Source organism: Amblyraja radiata, chromosome 6, assembly GCF_010909765.2.
Source record: "Amblyraja radiata isolate CabotCenter1 chromosome 6, sAmbRad1.1.pri, whole genome shotgun sequence".
NCBI lineage: Eukaryota > Metazoa > Chordata > Chondrichthyes > Rajiformes > Rajidae > Amblyraja > Amblyraja radiata.
In genome coordinates, this window is record NC_045961.1 from 28,552,918 (window position 1) to 28,578,787 (window position 25,870).

General features: G+C 44.7%; 3 protein-coding genes across 4 annotated transcripts in view; all 3 read right to left on the bottom strand.

Moving 5' to 3' along the window:
* LOC116974182 (tetraspanin-33-like) overlaps nucleotides 1-4,390 on the bottom strand; it is a 29,717-nt gene extending 25,327 nt beyond the window's left edge. The window contains exon 1 of the mRNA XM_033022386.1: nucleotides 4,034-4,390. Within this exon, the coding sequence (XP_032878277.1) occupies nucleotides 4,034-4,123 (90 nt within the window). The 5' untranslated portion in view covers nucleotides 4,124-4,390. The remainder of the gene's footprint in view (nucleotides 1-4,033) is intronic.
* A 7,761-nt stretch (nucleotides 4,391-12,151) lies between these two features.
* On the bottom strand, nucleotides 12,152-17,617 carry LOC116974184 (legumain-like). Its single transcript, XM_033022394.1, has 5 exons — nucleotides 17,536-17,617; nucleotides 16,095-16,240; nucleotides 15,500-15,670; nucleotides 14,286-14,353; nucleotides 12,152-13,279 (listed from the first exon to the last, which is right to left on the bottom strand). Exons 2-5 carry the CDS (start codon nucleotides 16,218-16,220, stop codon nucleotides 13,234-13,236), a joined length of 411 nt encoding a protein of 136 aa, XP_032878285.1. The 5' UTR covers nucleotides 16,221-16,240; nucleotides 17,536-17,617; the 3' UTR covers nucleotides 12,152-13,233.
* The window catches only part of LOC116974183 (protein NLRC3-like), a 33,602-nt gene continuing 24,892 nt past the window's right edge, over nucleotides 17,161-25,870 (bottom strand). The window contains exons 11-13 of one of the 2 annotated variants that reach the window (XM_033022393.1): nucleotides 20,917-20,927; nucleotides 19,627-19,631; nucleotides 17,161-17,171 (exon numbers count right to left, since the gene is read on the bottom strand). In XM_033022393.1, coding sequence (XP_032878284.1) covers nucleotides 20,923-20,927 — 5 coding nt within the window. In that variant the 3' untranslated portion in view covers nucleotides 17,161-17,171; nucleotides 19,627-19,631; nucleotides 20,917-20,922. Of the gene's footprint in view, nucleotides 17,172-19,626; nucleotides 19,636-20,916; nucleotides 20,928-25,870 lie in introns of both variants that reach the window. The other variant, XM_033022392.1, reaches the window with a different exon arrangement.

Consider the following 25,870-nt stretch of genomic DNA (forward strand, 5'->3'; position numbering starts at 1 on the left):
TCTTCCCTAAACTATGTTTCAGCCATGATTGGTGGAATGGAGCTCCTGAAACACTTAATTAAATCACCATAAGTTAAATCAGTGAGAGGAGCGAGGATGCCACATAGATGCTGCTGGCAGGCGACACAGCAACACAGCGACACAGCAGTGAAGCCTTACATTGCCAGGGATCTGGGTTCAATCCCGACTACAGATGCTGTCTGTATTGAGTTTGGACATTCTACCTGTGACCGTGTAGGTTTTCTCCAGGTGCTCCTGTTTCCTCCCACACTCCAAAGACATACAGGTTTGTAAGTTAATTGGCTTCTGAAATTGTAAAGTGTGCAGGATAGTGATAGTGCAAGTTGTCCTTAGTGTTCAGGACAGTGCTAGCTAGGGTGATCGCTGGTCTGTGCAAACCTGGTGAGCCAGAGAGCCTGATTGCATGCTGCATCTCTAAAGTCTAAAGTACAGCTCTTGCTCACAGGGCGTGTTTATTTTGTCATGTCCTGGCAAGGTGAGCATCTCAAAATCATTGCCCTGCAAAGCACAGAGGTCACGTGACTTTGTAGTCTGTGGATCCAGTTAATGGCTGCCTGTAGCTGGCGGTAGGAAGTGAAGTGACCTAGTGCCCAGGATGTTGCTAGGCTCGCAGTTAGATCACCCTTTGAAAGATAATTAAAAATTCTCTATTCCAAAGCGAACATCCCGAGCTATGACTCGTGCAGCAACGCTCGTGGAGTTTCCAAGTTCCAACCATTTAATACAATGGGGTACAACACCATGAATTTGTGCAGAGCTCAGCACTGCCCATGCACAAGGTCTACGCTGAACTGTAGCAAAATGCCCTCCCTTCACTGAGCCCAGAAGCCTGGCCATGAACAACACACCAAGGCCAAATAAGGTAGTTTAAAGCCAAAACCTCTTGTTCTCAATGTGGCCGAGACTGATACAGAACTGAAACATTCAATGCTGGTTGTATTTCCTCAATCAGAAGCCACACACTTGAACATGTACCATGACCTGGGGAAAGTTGTCACAAACAAGCTGAAACTTGGAATCAAAAAAATGCTTCAGGACTGACAAAGAGCATTCTGTATATCAAGGCCATGCTGTTATTTTACTGTGCAGACTATGCAGTCTCTCCTGCTATCATTTTCAACACCTCATCTAGTCTGATTCCACTCTCCTGTTCACTTCCTTAATATCCTGCAGCATCCGTAGGTTCTGCTCACTGTTGTTGTTTTGCACTGCAAATAAACAGGCTAAAAACTTCTAGCCAAACATGTTTTATTGATCACACTCAGACACACACACACACGCGTACATGACCGATTTATATTTCAACAAGAAATGACTTCTTCTCACCCTGCTTCTTGCAAGGGCCTTGTCCCCTGCTCTCAATTTCTTCATCTCCACCGCATGGATTCCCAAGATAAGGTTTTCTATTCCTGGGACTTCTGTGATATCCTCTTTCTTTAGTAAACATGGTTTACACCCCTGCTGTTGTAGATGGATCCCTCACCTATGGCTCCCTCAACAAATTATAAATTTAGCTAATCCTCTCAATCACAATGTTGCAATACAAACTAAACTTAATTAAGCATTCCTGATTTTAATGACAAATGTCACATTTTATTTTGCCAACATAACAACCCCGAATATCTGACCATGAATATCTGTAGATATAGCCCAGGCTTTTCTCAACATCCAGTTGAAACTCCCCAAACATGCTAAGACCAATTGACTGTTGGTTCAATTGTACTTTGTTGCATTTATTCATAAAGTGATTTCAGTAGCTGCAATTAAATATTGTTTCCAAAATATTGCTGTACATATAGATATTAATAGGCTTGCGACCAAGATTTTAGGCGATAAAAGGGGCTAGAGCAGCAATGATAGAGAATCCAGAGATAAAAGGTTTTAGCCTCATCCTCCCTTTCAGGCAGGAGGTTGTCGACCCTGTCCATCCTTTGTGGTGTTAAAGGGTGGGGTGAGCTGTTAGCTGCTGACTTGAGGCAGTGGCAGAACCTCAGAGACGGAAGAAGTGGGTGAGTGCGATGTGGAATATGTGGATTGAAGCTCAGAGGGTCTGGTTCCACCAAGAGCCTACAGTTGAAAGGTTTATAGAAGCTACTGAAGGGCCAAAGGCCAGAAAATATCTGGTCATCTTCCAGCAATCCTGTTGCCAGGTGATAACTGCAATGAACCTGATGCCATGCGTGCAGAGGTTGCGGCTGTGAGCAATGTTTCAATCTGCCTTCTTCCCAATGTCCTGCTGCAGGAAACCAAGCCATCCAGACCAACGTAGCAGACCCAGTGGTCTGAAGCCACAGAGGGTGTAGGGTGCACAAGAGGTGTTTATATCAGTCTGAAGAAGGGTTTCGGCCCGAAACGTTGCCCATTTTCTTCGCTCCACCCGCTGAGTTTCTCCAGCATTTTTGTGTACCCTGGGTATAAATGGGTGACTTCACTTTAAGTGTGGAAGCTGACCCTGCGTCAGTGGATGTAGTCAGCAAGTAGCTAGACACGGATGTGCAGAGCAAGGGCTTGATGCTGAATAGATTATGGTGCATGGGAGTCCACTGCTGACCCTTGGTAGTGAAAATATCTCAGCATGCATCGCAGAGACTCACTGTGTACGTGGCAGTGGTCAAATATCATGGACTGAATGGAATTCACCAACAATTCATCCACAAAGAAGGCAAAAGAAAGCAGGCAACAGTCTCTGCCGATTGGTGTCACATCATCACTTGTTAGAAACAGGACTGGGCCAATATCAGGGACAAGGCATCTTATAAAGTGAAGCCCAAGGACAATAGGTGCAAGAGTAGGCCATTCGGCCCTTCGAGCCAGCACCACCACCATGAAGACGCTGGAAACTGAAGCAAAATAGAAACTGCTGGTGGAACTCAGCGCTGTTGCTTTGTTGCTCAGCTCAGTTGTTGTTGCTTTTGAGCACTGATTAAAGGCTGACAGGCAAGCCTGAGGGGATGCCGCTCTGCCAGAAGGGCCATCCTCCAGGCAGTACATTTAACCGAGGGCCTTCTACCCTCTAGAAACGATTCAAAGATGCGAGTATTTTGAACAAACCAAGGACTTCTTCCCCCATCTTCTCAACCAACATTATTACAACGCAGCATCGGCCATTATCGCATTGCTCGATGCAAAATAGCTGCTGCGTTTCCCTCACTAATACAACGAATGTACTGTAAACAGGTCCTTGTAAAGTCTTTATTGATTTACGGGTAGTCTAATGTCAACAAAAACAAGACCAGGATAATAGATTGTGGCCGGGGTCTACTGACTGGTTAGTAAAATGTTACAGGGGAAGTTAGAGCAAAAAACAAAAAGTGCTGGAGGAACTCAGCGGGTCAGGCAGCATCTGTGGAGGTGATGGGCAGATGGCATTTCAGGTCCCGACCTTTCTTCAGGTCCATTCCATCCACAGATGGTATCTGAGCCACTGATCTCCTTGAGTATATATATATATATATATATATATATATATATATATATATATATATTCCGTCTTGCACAAGATGCCAGCATCTTGCGACTCCGTTATTCCAGGCGTGCTGAGCGTTCAATGTAATGCAGGGCAAGGTCGGGATTGGACGTGGATTGAGGCACACGCATCTTTGAAACAACAAAATACTCGGGAAAGGGAGGAGGAAGTGACATTTTCTCCGAAATGCTGTGAAAATTCCAACCGGGTTTGTCATTAACTTTACAAGAATTGTCCACAATTTCCCTACGCATCGCAGGGGAAAGCTCCAATGTTAAGAAACCCCTTCTGTCGTCAGGAAAGCCCCGGGTGGTTGAACGGGCAACGTTGAATGGTGAGAGAGGATTATCCTCTGTCCTTTCACTCATTGATTCAGTGAGACAGTGGACATGCCAGCGCCGGACAGGTTGCTAAGCTGCAAGCTCGCAGCCTGCTCAAAAACCCGAGCACGCAGACCCAGATATGGTTGCCCTCCAGTACAAGGGGGGAAAACAAAAACAGATTCACGGCGCGATTACCCAGAGATAACGATAGGGAATGACTTACCCAGAACAGCATGTTGAACAAAAATAGTAAATATTTAACCACGGGGTTGACGAAGGTGAAATCCTCCCCCAACGTGCGGCTGCGAGCCATTGTCAGCGAATATCCCTCTGGGTCTCAAGTCCACACTCAATCAGACGAGGCTTCGCTGCGAAAATTGTATCAATCGGATTAAAACCACGTACTCCGCCTCCGGTTACACTGGGGATGAGAGAAGGCTGAGGATTTGGAGAGGCTGTAATTTCGCGGCGAGGTAATTACCTGCCAGTGGAGCAGGAGCAGGAGCAGCAGCGGCAGCGCCACCTCCTCTCCTCCTCCTCCTGAATTTAACGTGAAACTGGCGAGCCGGCGCTGTGAGGCCAACACAACCTGGAAGGGGGAGGCGACGGTGATGGTCCCGCCCGCTTCTTGCGGTCCAGATTCTTCACCAATGGTTCTCCTCTCTCCACACCTCGTTGATCCGCCCCTGCCATTCAATGCCTACCGTTAAAACCTTGCCGCCGCCCATCACTGTCCGCTACTCACTGCACGTCCCACAACCTGCCCCACTTCGACCTCATTCAGCTGTTACAGGTGTGGGTGAAACCCGAGAGCCCGCGAAAGGGAAAGTGATTGTACAGGAAAGGAGTTGCAGATGCTGGTTTACACCGAAGATAGACACGAAAAATGCTGGAGTAACTCAGCGGGATAGGCAGCATCTATGGAGAGAAGAGTCTAAAACGTCACCCATTCCATCTCTAGAGATGCTGCCTGTCCCGCTGAGTTACAGCATTTTGTGTCCATCATATAACCATATAACAATTACAGCACGGAAATGGGAAGGGATTGACCGGGAAGCGAATCCTGTGGGAAAGAATGGGAATCAGACAGGAAATTTCCTGCGACGGGGGGGTGGAAAAGGAAGTAAAACTTAAAGATTGTCTAAGAAGGAACTGCAAATGCTGGAAAATCGAAGGTAGACAAAAATGCTGGAGAAACTCAGCGGATGAGGCAGCATCTATGGAGCGAAGGAAATAGACAACGTTTCGGGTCAAAACCTTTTTTCAGACTGATGTGAGGGTGGGAGGAAGAAAGGAAGAGGTGGAGCCAGAGGGCTGAGGGAGAGCTGAGAAGGGGAGAAGAAAGTAAGGACTACCTGAAATTAGAGAAGTCAATGAATAGGGTGCAGACTGCTTGGAAATTGTCAGTAGGTCAGGCCGCATCTATGAAGAAAGAATCAGATTTGAAAAGGGGAATAAAATAGTAAGGACATGATGGGTTTGGAGAGGGTACAGGAAGGTTTACCAGAATGCTGCTCGGATTAGCGGGTACCAGCTCCTCAGAGGATTTGGAGAGACACTTGGATTGTTTTCATTGGTGTACAGGAGATTGAGGGGAGACCTGATAGAAGTGTATAAAGTTATGAGAGGCATAGATTTAAGCGTGAGATGGGCAAAGTTGAAAGGAGATGTGCGAGCGTTTCTTTTTACCCAGAGAGTGGCGGGTACTTGGAACGTGCTACGAGGGCGGTGGTGGAGGCAGACATGATAGTGACATTTAAGAAGCCTTTGGATAGGTACATAGATATGCAGGGAATGGCGATATATGGATCATGTGCAGGCAGGTTAGATTAGTTTACCTTGGTTTCATGTTCGGCACAGACATTGTGGGCCTGTTCCTGTGCTGCATTGTTCTATGTTCTATAAATGGTAACATCAACAAAGGAGTGTATGGGGACTGCAGAATCATTTTGTAAGATGTTGAACAATAAGCATTAAGAGATAAGTATCTGCATGATCGCTTCATGTTAAAGACATATCCATGTGCTCCTCCAATGTAGATATCCTGCTCCTGCCCCTGACAAGAAAATAGAACAAAGAGCAGACAACGTACCCAGTGTTGTAAAGTATATTTTAGGAAGTGCAGGTTGACAACCAAGAGGCAGGCAGGGGAAACTGAGAAAGAGAAGTGGAAAGTAAAAATCAGAGACAAGTGGCAGTCGGGGGAGAAGAGAGGGAAAATAAATACATTTCCAAGTGCTTGAATCTGAAACCAAACCAGAAATGCTGGCAGAATTCAGCCAGACACACAGCATATGTGGAAAGAGAAACCAGTTGACATTAGTTGGACATGTACAGGAAACAGTGGGGCACAAGGGAATAGTGATGAAAAGGGGAACCTTAGGGTTCAAGTATATAATTCCCTGATGGCAACACAGATAAATTGGGTTGTGAAGAAGGCATATTGCATGCTTGGCTTCATAGTTAGGACATGGAATATAAAAGCTGGGACATTATGTTGCAATGTTACATTGAATGTAATGTTGGTGCCACACTGTTAGATGGATGCTGTGGTACTGGAGAGAGTGCAGAAGAGATTCATCAGGCTGGAGCTTGGTTGGAAGACTAATTACAGGGAGGGGCTGGATAGGCTGAATTTGTTCTCCTAGGAGTTAAGATCTATATAAAATGATAAGATTACATAGTCAGAATCTTTTTCCCGTGGCAGGGGTATCATAAACACGAGAGCACAGTTTTAAATGGGCATGGGTATGGAAAGTTATGGATTTAATGAAGGCAAACAGGAATACTATAGGCAGGCAAAAAGGGTCAGGATGGATGTGTGGGATGAAGGGCCTGTTTCTGTATGGAACTGTACGTAGAAAGAACTATTATATGTGCCGATAGGGAATAGGGAAAAGTCTCACCATTGACTGGTGACTCCAGGTAGATCAATAATCTCCTATACTCCCGATGAGCAGGCATGGGTCAGTCCAGACCACGGCTCGTTTCCTCACACCCCCCCAAAAATACACCAGCAGATCAATTGGCTACTGTAAATTATCCTTTCATGTAGTTAAGTGGCAACAAAATCATATGTAAGTTGATGGGTATGTGAGATATCACAGAAAGCATTGTCAAAGGCAGCAAGGTCTAGAGCCTTGTGTTCACTCACCCGAGACCCAGACCACAAAATAGGTTCCCACAAAGTAGTAAGTCCAAATCAACAGGCATAATCCGCACTGTAAAATGTTTGGAAATTTCCTTCCACAAATGGGGGAAAAAAAGTGATTTATAAGAAGAGGATATTACAGATGGAGGCAATGCCAAGAAGAAAAATGCAAGGAGGCAGAGACAAATAAACAGTGGCAGAGGGAGAGAACAAAGCAGAGACAGAGAAGGACTGGCATGCAAGTCTCATCCCATTAATGACAATGGTGACATTTTGTATGTGAATCAGCTTATTGAACAGTCTGAGGTAGACAAAAACTGGAGAAACTCAGCGGGTGAGACAGCATCTATGGAGCGAAGGAAGGGGTGACGTTTCGGGTCGAGACCCATCTTCAGACTGCGTCACCTATTCCTTCGCTCCATAGATGCTGCCTCGCCCGATGAGTTTCTCCAGCTTTTTGTCTACCTTCAATTTTTCCAGCATCTGCAGTTCTTCTTAAACATATTGAACAGTCTGGATTTAGCAACGCAGAAATAAAATTTGAAGTGATTTTAACAACATGCTTGTAGGTCAGTGTGATTGAAGATGTTAATATCCAATTAATTTTGGACATGAATTTGCATAAATATTTGACGAGTGTGCGTATGTGCTAAGTGGAGATTGTAACACATCTGCGGTGTGTGTGTGTGTGTGTGTGTCACTGTGAATAGACTGTGAGCACAGCGAGCATTCCTGTAGCACAGTTGTTTGACAAGATCACCTCGGGGCATTAAATTGGTCTCATCAAACCTCTGGTGAACTGGTGGCATTGTATAAATTGGGCAGGGTCCCACACTCAGGCGTGAGCTGCAGACGATTTGTGTGTTGCAGTGGTTCTGTTGCTGTTTTTTTTCACCCGCATTTCAAACCCACCATGCCAACATGAGTATTTTAAGTTTTTAAGCGCTTCTATTTCCGTTGACCGTGAAGCCGTTGGATCAAATCTAGTGACAAATCTAGTTTGCTAACTAACGTTCGCTATGGTCCACCCATGCTCAGTCTGGGTCACATCCGCCTCCAGTCCCACAGGAATCAGATAATCATCAGCTACTCCCTGAAGCTAAGGAGCAGGCAAGTAGCAATTTGAATGTATTCACTGCAAGAAATAAAAGTCAGATGCATCAGATAAGAAGGTCAATTACACCCATCTAAAGCTAACAGGGAAAAGGCAATAAATGTTAGTCTTGCCATAACTGTTCACATTGCAAGAATGAATATTAAAGACTCTACTGGGACAGTAGGAGGCTGGCATAGAGAGATCAAGTCTTCAATTGTCTTATGTACTGACAACTGATCAATTCCTTTTTTTACTTGCAGCAGCATAACGGGCCTGCAAACGTAATACACCCAGAATAAATATTAGGCCAAAAAAAATAAATCTATTACCATAATACTGTGCAAACAACTCAGTCCTTCGTGCAAACAAAAACATATAATAGATAGACAATAGACAATAGGTGCAGGAGTAGGCCATTCGGCCCTTCGAACCAGCACCACCATTCACTGTGATCATGGCTGATCACCCACAATCACTATCCTCCGTTCTTGCCTTCTCCCCATATTCCCTGACTCCGCTATAAAGAGCTCTATCTAACTCTCTCTTGAAAGCATCCAGAGAATTGGCCTCCACTGCCTTCTGAGGCAGAGAATTCCCCAGATTCACAACCCTGTGTGTGAAAAAGTTTTTCCTCATAGAGTAGTCAAGAAGGCTTATAGTACATTAGCTTTTATCAGTCAGGGTACTGAATATAGAAGTTGTGATGATATGTTAAGGGGCTGTCCCACTGCGGTGACCTAGTCTGCAAGTTTAGATAAGTTTGCCCTCGACTCAAACTCGCAGCATGGTCCTCACTTGGTCCTATGAGGTCACTGGAACTCTCCTTCATGTTCGAGGGAAGTTCCCGCATACACGCTAGCTCAGCTAGAGTAAAATTTGTTCGGCATGGTTCTTTTGAACTCGTAGTGCAGTGGAGTGGGGTCGCTCTTTAGTTACAGGCAGTCGAGGGCAGCCGTAGGCAATCTCCTTCGCTGACCGGGCATTATGATTGGCTCATTGGAGTTTTCAGGACCAAGGAAAACTGGCCGGTAGTAAAATGCCCGCTAAACTTTATTATACTTCTTAAGTGTCTCCACTCCTCCCCCCCCCCCCCCCCCCCCTCTCTCTCCTTCTCACCCCCCTCCCCCTCTCCACGCTCTCCAAAGGACTTACCGTACACTGTGCAGCCGTCTTTTAGTTTTCTTTTCATCGCGGGTGTGAATTTCAGACAGCGCTCCCCCGCTTTCCCTGGCCCCCGCCTTTGCGATGTGTTTGTGTGTTTGTGTGTGTGGTCGGTCAATCCAGCTCGTGGTTTCAACGCTGACAGTCGATCCAGCTGGAGGTTTTTCAGGCGAGTGCCCTCGAGCTTGAAGGTCGAAGACACTCTTCTTAACTCGCGGATTAGGTCGCCCCAGTGGGACAGCCCCTTTACAGTTCTACAAAATATTGATGAGGCTGAATTTGGGGTAACGTGTTCAGTTTTGGTCGCCCTGCTGTAGGAAGCATGTTGTTCAGCTGGATAGAATGCAGAGAGGATTTACGAGGATGTTGCCAGGACATGAGGGCCTGAGATATAGGGAGAGATTGGGTGGTTAGGATATTATTCCTTGGAGCACAGAAGGCCGAGGGGTGATCTTAGAGGTGTATAAAATCATGAGGGGAAGATAGGATGAATGTAGTCTTTACCCAGAGTAGAGGAATCAAGAACTAGAGGACATAGGTTTAAGGTGAGGGGATAGATTTAATAGAAACCGGATGGAGAAATAAGGAATGAGCTGCCAGAGGTGGTAGTTGAGGCAACAACCTTTAAAAGACATTTGGACAGGTACATGAATAGGAAAGGCTTAGTGGGATTTGGGCAATTGAGACCTGTGTAGATGGGGCATCATGGGTGACATGGGTAAGTTGGGCCGAAGGTACAGTTTCCGTGTTGTATGGCTCTAAAAAACTGTTCTTGAACCTGGTGGTCACGGTTTCCACTCTAATACCTTCTTCCCGGTGGTAGGAGCAAAATGCAAGCATGGCTAGGGTGTAGGGGGTCTTTGATGATATTGGAGGTACACAAAAATGCTGGAGAAACTCAGCGGGTCCAGCAGCATCTATGGAGCGAAGAAATAGGCAACGTTTCGGGCCGAAACCCTTTTCAGACTGATGGGGGGTTGGGGGGGGGGGGGGGAGAAGAAAGGAAAAAGAGGAGGAGCCCGAGGGGCTGAGGGATGGGAGGAGACAGCAAGGGCCAAACAAATTGGGAGAATTCAACGTTCATAGCCCGCATGATGCAGACTCCCCAAGCGGAATATGAGGTTGCTGTTCCTCCAATTTCCGATGTTGCTCGCTCTGGCCCATGGAGGAGACCCAGGACAGAGAGGTCGGATTGGCTTTTAGGACAGCACCTCCTCTAAATCCTTTTGAAGGTCAGTAGCTGTGATGGACCAAGCAGTGTTTACCTCTCTGAGAGAAGGAAGATGCATTATATTGAATACTTTTGTAACCTTGTCGCCGTCCTTTCCATGGCGACTCTTGCACGCTTGTACTGTTTGAAAAGAAGGAATCACACTGTACCTAGTACACGTGACATAAAGTATCAATCAATCAATTTGTTCTTTGGCTTTTGACTTGTTGAACTTGACATGGAAGCAACCAGTCAATATGCCCTCCCCCGTACAGTCGTCAACCAGGATAATCACCCAAATCACTTTGCTTTAAGCACTTGTGTGCAGAGCCTAAATGAAGATATGGAGTTACCCGCATGAATGAATATCTACCTGTACTCATTTTGTTTAATCAGTAGCTGGAGAGCAGCCACTTGGCGCGAGGTACTAAGACAGAGACTGACACTCAGCACTATACGCAGAGGAGAACCTAACAATAAATAATCGATTCAACATTAGTTCACTTTGGGATGACTTTTGTTGGGCATATTGTACAGCCGAGCTGACAGTGCATTGCTAATGAATTTGTCAGCTGTCGGAGAATTAGATTCCCCTCTTCTCAGATATACTTCTAGCTTTGATATTAATCATTCTGGAACGGAGCAGAGCTTTGGTTACAGAAGATGAAAAGCATCTAGAGTTTATTATTGCCATTGACCTTGTGCAAGGGTCAGACATTAGTTATATAGAGGCGTGGTTCTAACACAGCACGATGGGATGTGCAAGGTCTATTCTCACTATCTCACGAGCAAAGCTGCCTAAACTAGCAATGGCATCTTAAAACTCACCTGCCAGGAGATTGTGTGTTAGAAAAACACTGTTACTGAAATAATTGCTCCGGTTTACCTGAACCCGTCAGAACTCTATCTGTCTCCTTCTTTGCATTCCTGGACAGTGTCCAACGCAAATGCCTGTAATCTGATCTTACTCTCATTTCCAGCCTCTCTTTCTCTGTCAAACACAGACATGAATCTCGGCGAGACTAAAGAAAAAGAGATTTAGTCAAAGCATCAGCTCATCAAGGACAACCTGCAGGATAGTGGACAAACACAAAGTGCTGGAGGAACTCAGCACCACCTGTGGAGGGAATGGACAGGTGACGTTTCAGTTCAGGCTCCTTCTTCAGACTGGTTGTAGTAGAGAGAAGGAAGCTGGAAAGAGATGTACTCCATGTCTACACTCGTTTTCACATAGGCCACAGCTAACAATGGCCTGTTTCATATGGTCATAGGAATAGGTTAGAATTAGGCCATTCGGCCCATCAAGTCTATTCCGCCATTCAATCATGGCTGATCGATCTATCACTCCTTCCTAACCCCATTCGCCTGCGAGTAAGGGTGGAGATAAATTCAACAGCTGGCATACTTGGTTATCTCCAACAATCTGGGATGTTCTAACGTGTGCTCAGGTTCCTGAAGTTAGATTTAAATCCGAAATCTCTTGATTTAGAAGCAAATATGCCAACAAATGATGCTACAAATAAATAAGCAACTTGCAATCCTACTTCTTATCCACCTCTTAATGGAAGCATTAGTTACTACAAGTCCTAGTCCTCACATGTGGGTTCAATGAGAAAGTGTCGCTGCTTTACTCTGTATTGGAAAACTCTAATTTTTGAAAACATAATGTGATCAGAAGAGCAATAATTAGAAATACTAACACAGAGAACAAATAATCAGAACAATGACTTAATCATTTCATTTACTTAAAATAAAAGCAATAATTTAAAAAAAAGATTCAAATTTATTTGACACCATTCATTTCTCAAGCACTGTTCTTGAAGCCTTCCCAGCCAATTGAAATGTAGTTACCATTGGGAATGTTTGTACACAGAATGATATTAAACAAAGGACAGGCCAAAAGGTCTCGTTTAGCAGTAAACGCTGGCCGGGAATCCACATTAATCTTCACTTCTGAAGAAGGGTTTTGACCCGAAACGTTGCCTATTTCCTCCGCTCCATAGATGCTGACTCACCCACTGAGTTTCTCCAGCATTTATGTCTACTTTCATCTTCACAAATATTTGGATAGGGTCTTTTACATTACATCCTGAAAAAGATTGGATGGCTTTGGTATAAACCTCACCCAGAAGTCGGCATGCACACAAATACTGCACTATCTCAGAAATGCCCTTATGAATCAGTCTGGGTCTTGTTCTCAAGACTCAGCCACCGTAGAACTAACCGCCTGCCCTGCTGGCAAGAAATGACTAAAATCACTGCAAAATTAAGCCTCGCCATTGCCTAAAGGAGATTTAGTGAAGCCCGATTGTCAACTTCTGATTAAATTGCCTCACAGTGCAGATGTGAATGGTGAGAGAAATTAAGGTAGGCCACTCAGAAGCTGTTTAAATCTTTAAAATAAAGATTTGGAAAAAAAAATAATAGTAAATTGATTTGTGATAATCAAGTATATTTAACTAATCTGACCCCATACCTATTGAGAAGGAATTTTCAACATTACAAATAATAATGGCACAGAAAATTTTCTACCATCTGAGGTAGCATTCAACTAATGGTATCATTGTGTAATCATTTGATTATTTAAAGTATAAAAGCTGTCTATAATTTGCTTTTGTCTCCCATGATTTGCTTTTCAGCAGAAACCTCCTCCCAGTTATTGCAAGCAAGATGATCTGACCAGCAGAGAGAGAGAAAAACTCTAAAAAAATTACAATTCCAGTTTGAAAGCACACGGGCCGAGGGAGCGACAGGTCCTTGAGGGTCCCTCCCTCTGCTGTGCTGAAGATGAGGAGAGCCAGCTCTTCATTTCTTCAGCTTTTCACTGACTTGGTCAATCGCTTCCTTGATTCTGTTTAAAAACAAAGGAGTGATTACAATGCAGCTCGTGGACAGAAAAAGCTTTGGAAAAAATCGAACACAATCTACATTTGTTAAGAAAAGAGGCAAAGATCTGTTACAATTTTGACGGCTCCTTTCCAAGACAAGAGACCAAGATGAACAACTTCAACCAATGTTGTTTGATTCAAGATGACAAAGCGGAGACACTTATTTTGGACAAAAATAAGTCCGTACATTTAATGCTTTTCAATACTGTCAGATTGAATGACAATACTTTCATGATTATATTACCAGCACTTTCCTTAATTCTCTGACTTGAATGGTCCTGAACTGATGACTAAAAGGCTTTGATTGTGCTGGGTCAATGGCTGTAAACTATCCCTCTGCCCGGGATTCCCTGCTTCAAAAAGACAAGACTGTACAAAGTTAGCCTGCTGCTAATTCAGACTCGAAGGATGATTTTGATGATTATTTCAAGTTTGACAAAGGCTATTGCTGTTTTCACTCTGGGTAACCTGACCTAACTCATGATATCCCTGTTGAATATTTGTACTGTGGAGCTTAGCCCCATTACTCTGGGTAAATAGACCCAGATCAGTTTAATTACATAAAATAGCATCCATTACATTAAGTGGCACAGAAACATACTACCATGCTGTTTAGTTTAGGTTAAAGATACACCATGGAAACAAGCCCTTCGCCCCACGGAGTCCAAACCTACAATCAATCACCCGCTCACACTAATTCCATGCCATCGCACCTTCTCACCCACTAGGGGCAATTTACAGAGGCAAATGAACCTACACGAGTTTGGGATGTGGGAGGAAACTAGAGCACTTGGTGGAAGCCAAAGCGATCACAGGGAGAACATACAGAATATATACATTGCACTGTCCAGCTCACTACTTTTCCATCAGGCTTTCTGTTAAAGGGATCAATGATCTGTTAAGAGTTAATTCCAGATGTCATTTGCTTCGATTGCTTGAGCAAAGAGAGAGAGTTGGGTATTACTGTACCGTGTCAGTGGGATCTTCTCCACACATAAATTGATGAAGGGACTCAACTGGTGAAGAGCATATTCATGCTGTAACAACAAAGCACAACTCACTTTCCTACCCATCATTATGTAACATACTGTAACAATATACATCAGAACAAGTATTTACAATGCCCAGACTGGTACAGAGGAATGCCTCTTTTCCACACCATTCACAACCATGAGATACGACAAAATTCTCAACTAGTTTGGGTTGCCTCCCCGTAGTCACATTCAGTTGTTCGTTGTTGTACCCCCACTTCTGCATGAAGGCTTGCACCGTCCGACCCATGTTCTGAGGTGATTGAAGCAGGGCCAGACTGGCCATGTCTCTTTCGCTCCCAATGGATGGGACTCCTCAGGGTACAGTGTCAGTGTGTGGGGTTTTGATTGTAGGTGTGTCACCCAAGCATCTATCCTACAGGTGCGGGGGTTATCATTCAGGGGTTGAACTGCAGGTAGGAAGCTATTTCTGGATTTTAACCTCTTTGATGCCTGTGCGTGTTGGAAGAGTGGGTGACGAGGGCCACCCAGTAGAAACAAGGAAATGCAGACATGCTGATTTACACAAAAGGACACAAAGTGCTGGAGTAACTCAGAGGTTCAGGCAGCATCTGTGAAGAACCTGGATTGATGAAGGTTTGGTGTTGAGACCCTTCATCAGACCCTAGTCCCCATCCCTGTTCACCCAGGATATTATCCCTCTATTCTTGATTTAACGATTGGTCTCCTGGTTGCAGCCAAGTCTCTCAGCTGCGGTACCTCGAGCTCATCCAAACTTCTGCCATCCACGTCATGGCCTACCATCACAACACCTGGGTCCAAGTGACCTACCCTTGTTTACAATGGTGTAAAACCCTCCTTGGCCAGGTCTCTACACCTCGACAACTCCGTAACCCTGCAACTCCCGCAGTGTTTCCACACCCCCTCAGCTGCTACAGTATATGCTTCATTGTCTTCATCCGCACCATCATCGGTGGCCAAACCCTCTGCTATCTCGCCCTCATGCTCCAGAATTCACTCCCCAACCACCCTGCCTCTCGCCCCTCCTTAAAGCTAACATGTTGACCCAGCTTTTGATTGCCTACCCTGGTATATTTTCTCTTTGGCCTCTTGATAATATAGACTTGACAATGGTCGCATGAACTCACCTTGGCATCTATCTCTGTACTATGTGATGCATCGCAGACTTACCTCTGGATTGTGCCAGTCAAAGCACCGCATTTGGAAATACTCCACCGCAGAGCGGTAGTTTTCCCGCTCCGTGAGGCGCTTCTTGGGGCCGAGCACTCGCTCAGCCTGTTCCTCGGAGTCCGTGGCCAGAGTAACAATCTCTCGCACTGTCTGTCGGATTAGCTCCCTCACCTGCAACACAACAGAGCTGTTTGGTTACACCCCGTCCACACAGGAAGAACCCGTATCGTGTATCCGTACACTGTAAATGGCGCGGTTTACATAACCATGTATTGTCTTTCCACTGACTAGATAGCACGCCACAAATGCTTTTCACTGTACCTCGGTTCACGTGACAATAAACTAAACTGTAGACAAAGACTGGGAATCCATCATTTTACTGCCCCTCCTGGGAACAATGAAGAATTCCCTGGAGCATGAGCCCCATTTGACAGCAGCACAACCACCAGTGTGTGTCTCCCTGCACTGTAGGCAGGTTAGTGAGGCTGTCTGCCCCACACTGACTAGCACCATCCAACAATCTCCTTGCTGGTTCCCGATGAGTGGAGATGCCTTGTATGGGGCCCAGGGTAGAGGAACAAGTTTGCACCATTACCTCAAGGAGATGCTCCAGGTCTTTCTGCAGCTTTTCCTTCTCCTCTGGATCCTTAGCAGCTTTGATCCTATTCTCAAGAAGAGTAACAGGTACGTCGCACTGTGCCACAGTGTCCAATCCTGCCATTACTGTGGGTTTGCCCGTGCCTGCAACAGGAAGCAACATGGGAATATTGTGATTCTCACAAAGAAACAAAGCTCTCCAATCCTAAGGGAGCAGCACAGAGGGTGTGGACACCTCAATGAGCAGGAATCAATATTTATCATCAGAATTCTCCTAATCAGTGACTTAAACATGAAAACATTCAGAGGCTTTTACAGTTCATTCTCATGCATATCGTTTCATGAGCTCAGAAAGCCCCCGAGAACTGAAGAAGGGTCTCGACCCGAAACGTCAACCATTCCTTCTCTCCAGAGATGCTGCCTGCCCCGTTGAGTTACTCCAGCATTTTGTGTCTTATTTCCGAGATCTACACGGCTGCTGAGACACTGTGCGATGCAGAATGGTTGTTGTATTGTAGGGATTATGGCAGTGTATTTGCTTCCTGGTAACCAGCAGATAACTGATCCGTTAATCAAATCAAAAAAGGTTGTCAGATTGTCACCCTCTCGCCAAAAGGCACGTTAGGGGGAATTTGCATCGACGTCACCGCAAGGAATGTGACAATCTTGTGACCTGACAGATATCTCACGGCGCGGGAAGGAGGGGGCCAGTGGCATTTCTGCCAGATACACACAAAATGCTGGAGTAACTCAGCGGGACAGGCAGCATCTCTGGAGAGAAGGAATGGGTGACATTTCGGGTCGAGACCCTTCTTCAGACTGAAGTCAGGGGAGAGTGAGATACATAGATAAGGAAGTGTACCATGTGAAGAGGGGATGTTGATCAAGGAATTCTGTCAGAGTTTCCGCTTCAGGATTTTCCTAAACTGAACACGAGGGGGCAAAACCTGACCAGAGGCTGAAGAAAGGTCTCGACCGAGAACACCGTGTGTCTGTGCCCGCCACTGGGGGAGGCTGCCTGACCCACTGAGTCCTCCAGCACGTTGTGCCTTCCCCCTTGACTCCTCTCCCTACACTGTATGATTCCCTAATCCCACCAACCTCCCTGATCATCAACATCCCAGCTATTATATTTATCAATTTAATCATTTCCTTCCCAGGCGAAACCATCTTTAATGTAGGAACTGCAGATGCTGGTTTTCACCAAAAATAGATACAAAATGCTGGAGTAACTCAGCGGGACAGGCAGCATTTCTGGTCGAGACCCTTCTTCAAACATCTTTTAATTGGATATATTACTTTAAATTTGTTACATTGATACTTCTTTCCACTTTAAAAAGCGATTTACAATAATCCACGGTCAATTTCAACAGAATAAATCCTACATATTCAGATACAGAGGATGGGGGAGGGATACCCCAAATGGGAACTGAACTCACCGAGTGCAAGCCTTCCCTGCAAGCTTTCACTCCGCGCTTCCTGGGAGCTCGCTATAGGATCTTTGGGATCTTTGCTTTGGCCTTGTCCGCGTTAGGGGAAGCTCCGCCCGGCTCACGACTGTGGCCGCTCCCTGGTGACTCACCAGAGGCGGCGTCATCTCACCAACCTCCCCTCGATCAGCTGACGGGACAGCAATGGACACCAAATATCAAAGATCCTGCTCTGCTGTAGGACTTTTGCCAAATATATTAGAGCAAGAGAGACGCTCCACGTCCAACACGTTGGTGCATTCTAAGCGTGTCGGTAGGAACTGCAGATGCTGGTTTAAACCGAAGACAGACCCTGGAGTCACTCAGCGGGGCAGCAGCATCGTCTTCAGCCTGAAGAAGGGTCTCGATCCGAAACGTCACCCATTCCTTCTCTCCAGAGATGCTGCCTGTCCCGCTGAGTTATTCCACCATTTTGTGTCCATCTTTGGTGCATTCTACCCATAGCAACAGGTTCAAGATCAGTGGCAGCCCAATTGACCACAGACGCGCTCACTTTAATTCACCTTCTGTGATCAACATAACGTCCGAAAGAAGGATCCCAAACCGAAACGTCGCCTTGTACGTTGTCGCCACAGATGCTGCCTGGCTCGCTGACTTACTCCAGATTCCAGCATTTGCAGTCTTTTGACTGTCCCTCTTACAGAATTTATAACTCAGACTCCACGTTAAATGAAAACAGAAAATGCCGTAAATACTCAGCAGGCCGGGCAGTATCTGCGGTTCTGAGGGTCATAGCACAGTGACAGGCCCTTCGGCCCAACTTGTCCATGTATTATTTAAATGTATTTTAAATGTTTCCAACGGTTCTTGCCTCAAACTACCCCATCTGGCGGTTGTTTTCCACAACCCCGTGTGAAAAAGGTGCCCCTCAGGTTCCTATTAAATGTTTCCCGTCTCAACTTAAACTTGATCCCCCCTCCATTCTAGGTAAAAGTATGCATTCACCCCATCTATCCCTCCATGATTTTATACACCTCTATAAGATCACCACTCAACCTACTGTGCTCCAAGGAATAAAACCCTAGTCCACCCAACCTCTCTCCCTGTTGCTCATGCCTTTGAGTCCTGGTAACATCCCCATAAATCTTCTCTGCAGTCTTTCAAGCTTAACAGCATCTTTCCTATAGCAGGGAGACTAAAACTGAACACAATGGTCCAAATGTGGCCCCACCAATGTCTTGGCCTAGTGTAACATAACATCCCAACCTCTATACTCAATACCCTGACTGATGATGGCCAACATACTGCAAGCTTTCTTGACCACCAGATCTACCCATGACACAATTTTCAGAGAACTATGTACCTGTACTCCTAGATTCCTATGCCCTACCATACACCCCAGGACCCTGCCATTTATTGTGAAGGTCCTGCCCTGGTTTGACTTCCCAAAATGAAACATCTCACACTTACCTGCATTAGAGTCCATTAGCCATTCCTCAGTTCACTTGAGGTAATTTTTGATAACTATCTTCACTATTTACAATACCTCCCACTTTAGTGTCATCTGCAAACTTGCTAATCATGCTTTGTACATTCTCAACCAAATTATTGATGTAAACCACAAACAGCAATGGGCTCAGCACTGATCGTGAGGCATACCACCCTTATCCTGTATCAAACCAATTCTGTAGTCAGTTGGCTAGCTCTCTCTGGATCCCACGTGACCAAGCCTTCCAGAGCCATCCACCGTGCAAAACTTCATCAAACATCTTGCTGAGGGATCTCCTATCTATAACGTATACTCTGTTTCACTTTCCATAGATGATATCTGACCTGTGTCAAAAATAAATTGCAAATATTTCAAGAAGACAGCAGGGGATGAGGACAGGTAGAGTGCCTAAAAATGCTCAAAGTCCTCTTCATTAATTTAGTTTACTTTAGAGATACAACACGGGAACAGGCCCTTTGGCCCACCGGGTCCGTGCCGACCAGCAATCCCCTCACATTAACACTATCCTACACACACTGGGGACAATTTATTTTAACATTTACTGCCAATTAACCTACAAATCTGTATGTCCATGGAGTGTGGGAGGAAACCGACGATCTCTGAGTAAACCCACGCAAGTCACGGGGAGAAGGTACAAACTCCGTACAGTACAGCACCCATAGTCGGGATCGAACCCGGGTCTCCAGCGCTGCATTTGCTGTAAGGCAGCAACTTTACCGCTACACCACCGCACCACCATAGAAACATAGAAAGTAGGTGCGAGAGTAGACCACCAGGTCCGTCGAGCCCGCACCGCCATTCGCTCATGGCTGAACACTAAACAGACACACTTACCCACAAACAGTAGACACAAGACACAGAACACAAGACACTACCCTCCCCTTTATACCGCTATCACCCCTCTCCACCCCAAGAACCGCGTGATCTCCTGGGGGAGGCAAAAAAACGGATAAAAACCCAGGTCCAATTCGGGAAAAAAAATCCGGGAAATTCCTCTCCGACCCCAATCCAGGCGATCGACACTTGTCCAGGAGATCACTCAGGTCTTACTATACTAACCATACCTAGGTCCATATCCCTGCCCTCTCCCCGTAGCCCCTTATCCCCTCGGCAGCTAAAAAACCATCTATTTTAGACTTAAATATATTTAACGTTTCTGCTTCCACTGCTCCCTGGGGCAGTGAATTCCATAAATTAACCACCCTCTTGGTGAAGAAGTTCTTCCTCATCTCAGTTTTAAAAGAGCCCCCCCTTATTCTGCAACTATGTCCCCTAGTTCTAGTTTCCCCGATCATTGGGAACATCCTCGGTGCATCCACCCGATCAAGGCCCCTCACGATCTTATATGTTTCAATGAGATCGCCTCTCATTCTCCTAAACTCCAAAGAGTAGAGCTCCAGCTTACCTCATATGTCCTTTCCTCATATGTCAATCCCCTCATTGCAGGAATCCCCTCCAATCCCCTCATTGCAGGAATTAATCTTGTAAACCTTCGCTGCACTGCCTCCAGGGCTAGTACATCCTTCCTTAAGTATGGACCCCAGAACTGTACACAGTATTCCAAATGTGGTCTCACTAATACTGTGTACAGCTGCAGCAAGACCTCCGTGTTTTTATACTCAATCCCCCTAGCAATAAAGGCCAAAACTCCATTGGCCTTCCTGATTGCTTGCTGCACCTGCATACTGACTTTTAGTGATTCATGTACTAATACCCCTAGATCCCTTTGCGTTGCATTACAACGCAGCTCCTCCTCATTTAGAAAATAACTTGCCCTATCATTTTTTTTCCCAAAGTGAATGACTTCACATTTATTAGTATTAAATTTCATCTGCCAAGTTGTTGCCCACTCACCTAGCTTATCTATATCCATTTGCAGACTCTTCCTATCCTCCTCATCCCCAACTTTTCCTCCCATTTTTGTATCGTCCGCAAATTTTGATATATTACACTTGGTTCCCTCCTCCAAATCATTTATATAAATTGTGAACAACTGGGGTCCCAGCACCGACCCTTGCGGAACCCCGCTAGTTACCGGTTGCCATCCCGAGTATGAACCATTTATCCCCACTCTCTGCTTCCTATTTGTCAGCCAATCCTCTACCCATGCTAATATATTACCCCCAATCCCATAATTTTTTATTTTTAGCAATAGTCTCTTATGTGGCACCTTGTCAAAAGCCTTTTGGAAGTCCAAGTATACCACATCCACCGGTTCCCCTTTATTCACCCGGGTTGTTACTTCCTCAAAGAATTCGAGCAGATTCGTTAAACAGGATTTCCCCTTCACAAAACCATGCTGGTTCTGTCCGATGAAGTCATGTTTATCCAAGTGCCCCGTTAGTGTTTCTTTAATAATTGACTCTAACATTTTACCCACCACCGATGTTAGACTAACCGGTCTATAGTTACCCGCCTTCTGTCTACTTCCTTTTTTAAATATAGGTGTTACATTGGCCATTTTCCAATCCACTGGGACCGTTCCTGCCTCCAGGGAGTTTTGGAAAATTATCACCAATGCATCCACAATCCCCACCGCTATCTCCCTCAAGACCCTTGGATGTAATCCATCAGGCCCAGGGGATTTATCCTCCTTCAGTCTCATTAATTTCCCTAATACCACCTCCTTGGTGATCTTAATAGTATTTAGCTCCTCCATTCCTACCGCCCCCTGATTATCCAGCGTTGGAATATTTTTTGTGTCTTCTATGGTGAAGACTGATACAAAATACTCGTTTAATGCCTTTGCCATTTCCATGTTCCCCACCAACAACTCTCCAGTCTCACCCTCCAATGGACCAACGTTCACCTTAGCCACCCTTTTTCTTTTCATATAGCTATAAAAACTCTTACTATTAGTTTTTATGTTGTTCGCTAAATTCCTTTCATAGTCTATTTTCCCCGTCTTAATTAATCTCTTAGTTATTCTTTGCTGACCTTTAAATGCTTCCCAATCCTCTACCCTCCCACTATCTCTGGCTACCTTATATGCCCTTGCCTTCAGCCGAATACTATCCTTTATAGTTTTACTGAGCCATGGCTGACTGTTCTTACCCTTACCCCTTTTTTTCTTCATAGGAATAAATTTTTCCTGAAGGTTATACAGCCATACCATGTGTCATAATAATTCTGTGCTTTAAAGAAGGTTGAATCTGAGCCTGTGTACCTGGCACTTAATGCAGTCCACTTTAGTCAGATTCTGTTCTGTTGTCAAAGAACAAATGGCAATCTCAAAAACAATTAAAAGAGGTTGAAAGGGTAACAGAACATTGGCTAATCTTCAGTGGGGTGGAATTGGGCTGTTAAACTGATTTGTATTTTACAGAGGTGCACGATTTATAATTGTTATAAGATCATGCAGCAGAAGGAAAAATGCATAAGTGCCTGCTACAGTAAACTACATAACAAAGTAAAATTCTGTATATAAGGAGTAGATTAATCTTTGTTCAGGGAGCAACTCCTAGAGTGCTCCCACTGATCACTGTATTTGATGCTTTTAATAAAGTCTCGATTGCCTTGCCTGATCTTGGTGCTGTGTTTTAAAGTTTTCTTTAACACCTGCAAAGTGTTTTCACCTTAATTTCAACTCATATTTTCCTCTTTGCGTTCCTTTAGAAACTCTTGCAGGATATTTATCTCTCAGCTATTCTTACAGTCTCCCCTCCTTTTCATTGTCAATACCTTGGTCTTACCTTGCTGTACTTTGAAGTACATAAAGCATTTGTTTCATCGTCAAGTCTTGACTTGACTTGATTTATTTAATGACTTGTGGTTTTAGAACGTAGACAGAATGTAAAACACAGGAACAGGCCCTTTGTTCATGATTCCAAATTAAACTATTCTCCTCTGTCTGTATGTGATCCATACCCCTCCATTCCCCACATGTTCACGTGCCTAATGACGTCCCCAAACCTCAAGCCAACTGCTTTATTTAGTAACATAAACCCTTTCCTTTGACATATTGTTATCGTTCTCATGATGGTAATAATTGGTGTATTTTATTCCACAAAGAGATATATAAATATCACAAGTAAACTATGTGGTAATTTTTTTATTGTTTATGTTATTGCTTTTTTACTGTTACACTTATTTATGTTGTTCCCCAACCTATCAGGCCACCTCATCCCTAATGCTTGTGTTTTCTTTATCCCTGTTTGGATGCTATCTTCGGATTGAACTAAACCACTTTCAACTCTGAACAAAATTCTATCTTATTATGATCTCTTTTCCCTAATAGTCACTTAGATCATGTAACCCTTTCCATTGCAGTATCCCAAATCTAAAATAGTCTGTTCATTGTTGCTTTCTCCACAGAATGATTCAGAAAACATTCTCTTATGCACCTCATGAACTGATCCTCCCTCCAGCTACTGCCAATTTGATTTAGATTTTGATTAAAATACAATATAATTTTATTATCTAAATGCCATTAAATTTTGATTATGATCTACATTACTGTTGTAATTTGTGGATTTATATACAATCAGTTTGAGTCTGTGTAGCAGCTAGGAAATGAAGTCTTGGTTAATATTGACGTTTAGGTTTGCCAGAAGTTAAACACATTTAATGCAACAGGTCCAGCTACCGCTTTGAACTTCAAATGACAACTGTCCTGACAATTCATGTTCTCAATGCCTCTCATTCTTGCTGAACTAAAATCTTACACATTAACTTTTGCTGCTTTTCTACTCAAGGTGTTGTTTCTCAATCACTACTAGTCATAGCAAGCAGAGTGCAATGACCAACCAATCCTTCACCAGTGCATGACACATGCATCTTATCCATGATTTTAGCTCAACTGTTGTCCTCCATTCCATTAACTGCTGCTACAGTGGAAAGTTCTGGTATTTGATGTTGTATATGTTTGTATTTTGTATTTCTAACAAATACATTCCCATCATTTGAAGGCTTACTTCATCCTTATTTGCACTGTGTCCTGTGTAGGAAGGAACTGTATGCAGCTGGTTTAAACCGAAGATAGACACAAAAATCTGGAGTAACTCAGCGGGTCAGACAGCGGGTCAACTACCAAGTGAATGTGAAGAATGTTTCTCTCTCCAATTAATGACAGATCTGACTATGCACTATATGAAGGCATATTATTATGGCTGTAGATGGAGGCAAAGTAACAGGATACAATGCTGATAGACACAAAATGCTGGCGTAACTCAGTGGGTCAGACAGCATCTCTGGAGAAAAGGAGTAGGTGACGTTTCGAGCCGAGACTCTTCTTCAGACTGAGAGTCAGGGGAAAGGGAAATGAGTGATATAGATGGTGATGTAGAGAGATATAGAATTAATGAATGAAAGATATGCATATACATCATTTATATCCCTCGTTTCCTTTTCCTGACTCTCATATAGTGTCACCTATTCCTTTTCTCCAGAGATGCTGTCTGACCCACTGAGTTACGCCAGCATTTTGTGTCTATCAGCATTGTATCCTGTTACTTTGCCTCCATCTACAGCCATAATAATATGCCTTCACATAGTGCATAGTCAGATCTGTCATTAATTGGAGAGAGAAACATTCTTCACATTCACTTGGTCTACCTTGGAACACTTGTTGACTTTAACTTCAACCTTTTTGCACATGTTTTTCCCCTAACAGTTGTTGACAGCACCACCTGTGGCATTTTCTGCTCCACTACACTTAATGTATATTTGCACAAGTCTTGTTCTTTAAAACTGCAAGCAAAATGAATGCCACATATTCTTTGTAGACTATCAACATTTACCTCCTGGTTGCAATGGAAACTTTCTCACCCGGGAAGTGCTCTAAGGTAGACTACGTGAATGTGAAGACATGTTTGGAAGCTTGTTTCTACTGGAAGAAGTGCTGAAGGCCACACTGATCCGGTAGGCGGCGCGACTCTCGTCTGCAGCAGCCTCTGCAGTCCGTCTGCGTTTTTATTATTTTATGTCTATGTTTCTATGTAGTTTTTGTTATTTTTGTTGGGGTATGTGTGTGGGGGGGTGGGGGTGGTGTGGGGGGGTTGGGGGTAACTTTTAAATCTCTCCCTGCACGGGAGACCCGACCTTTTCTTTGTCGGGTCTCCGTTGTCGTTGGGGCTGCAACGAGGAGCGGCCTCCAACAGGAAGACCGGGGGCTCTGGTGCCGACTACTCACCTCACCGTCGCGGAGCTGGCCGAGTCCAGAGCGGTGGAGCTGTGGTGGACGCTGCTGCGACCCGACCCCCGGAGATTCGGAGGCTGCAACTGCGGGTTTGGCGGGCGGCACCGGGAGCCCGCGGGTCCCTGGAGGGAGACCGCTTTTCGGGGCTTCCGCAGCGGCGACTTCTCCCGCCCGAGTTGCGGGGTTGAAGAGCTCCTGGAGCGGGGCCTTACATCATCGCCCCGCGCGGCTTGGAATGGCGGCGGGTCTCTGCGAGCGCACGCCGGGGGCTCTAACATCAAGACCCGGTGTGCGGCCTTGCATCACCCGGCGTGGCTTTAATGGCCGCTATAAAAATGATTTTCTTACCACAAATTCTATACCTATTTCAATCAATACCTATATATCTCCCAAAAGAGTTTTTCAAAAAATTGGACTCAGACATTATAAATTTCATATGGGATTATAAACCCCATAGAATACAAAGAACACACCTTAATAAACGAAAAGAGTGGGGGGGTCTAGCGCTCCCTAACTTTATGTATTATAATTGGGCAGTAAATATTAAAAATATGATTCACCTGCTGGACAATTCTGCCCAGCAGGCGGACTGGATTGTAATGGAAAAAGGGGACTGCTCCCCGAGTAATATAGGAGCGATTATCCTCTCACCAATAAATCTGAATAATAAAAATTATAATAAAAACCCAATTATACAT

What these genes read in the sequence shown, in the direction of transcription:
- LOC116974184 (XM_033022394.1), bottom strand. Translation starts at nt 16,220, where the DNA reads ATGGCAGGATTGGACACTGTGGCACAGTGCGACGTACCTGTTACTCTT. An exon ending in ACCTGGAGCATCTCCTTGAG is followed by an intron (nt 15,671 to 16,094) that starts GTAATGGTGCAA and finishes GTTGTGTTGCAG; the next exon opens with GTGAGGGAGCTAATCCGACA. An exon ending in TTGACTGGCACAATCCAGAG is followed by an intron (nt 14,354 to 15,499) that starts GTAAGTCTGCGA and finishes TTGTTGTTACAG; the next exon opens with CATGAATATGCTCTTCACCA.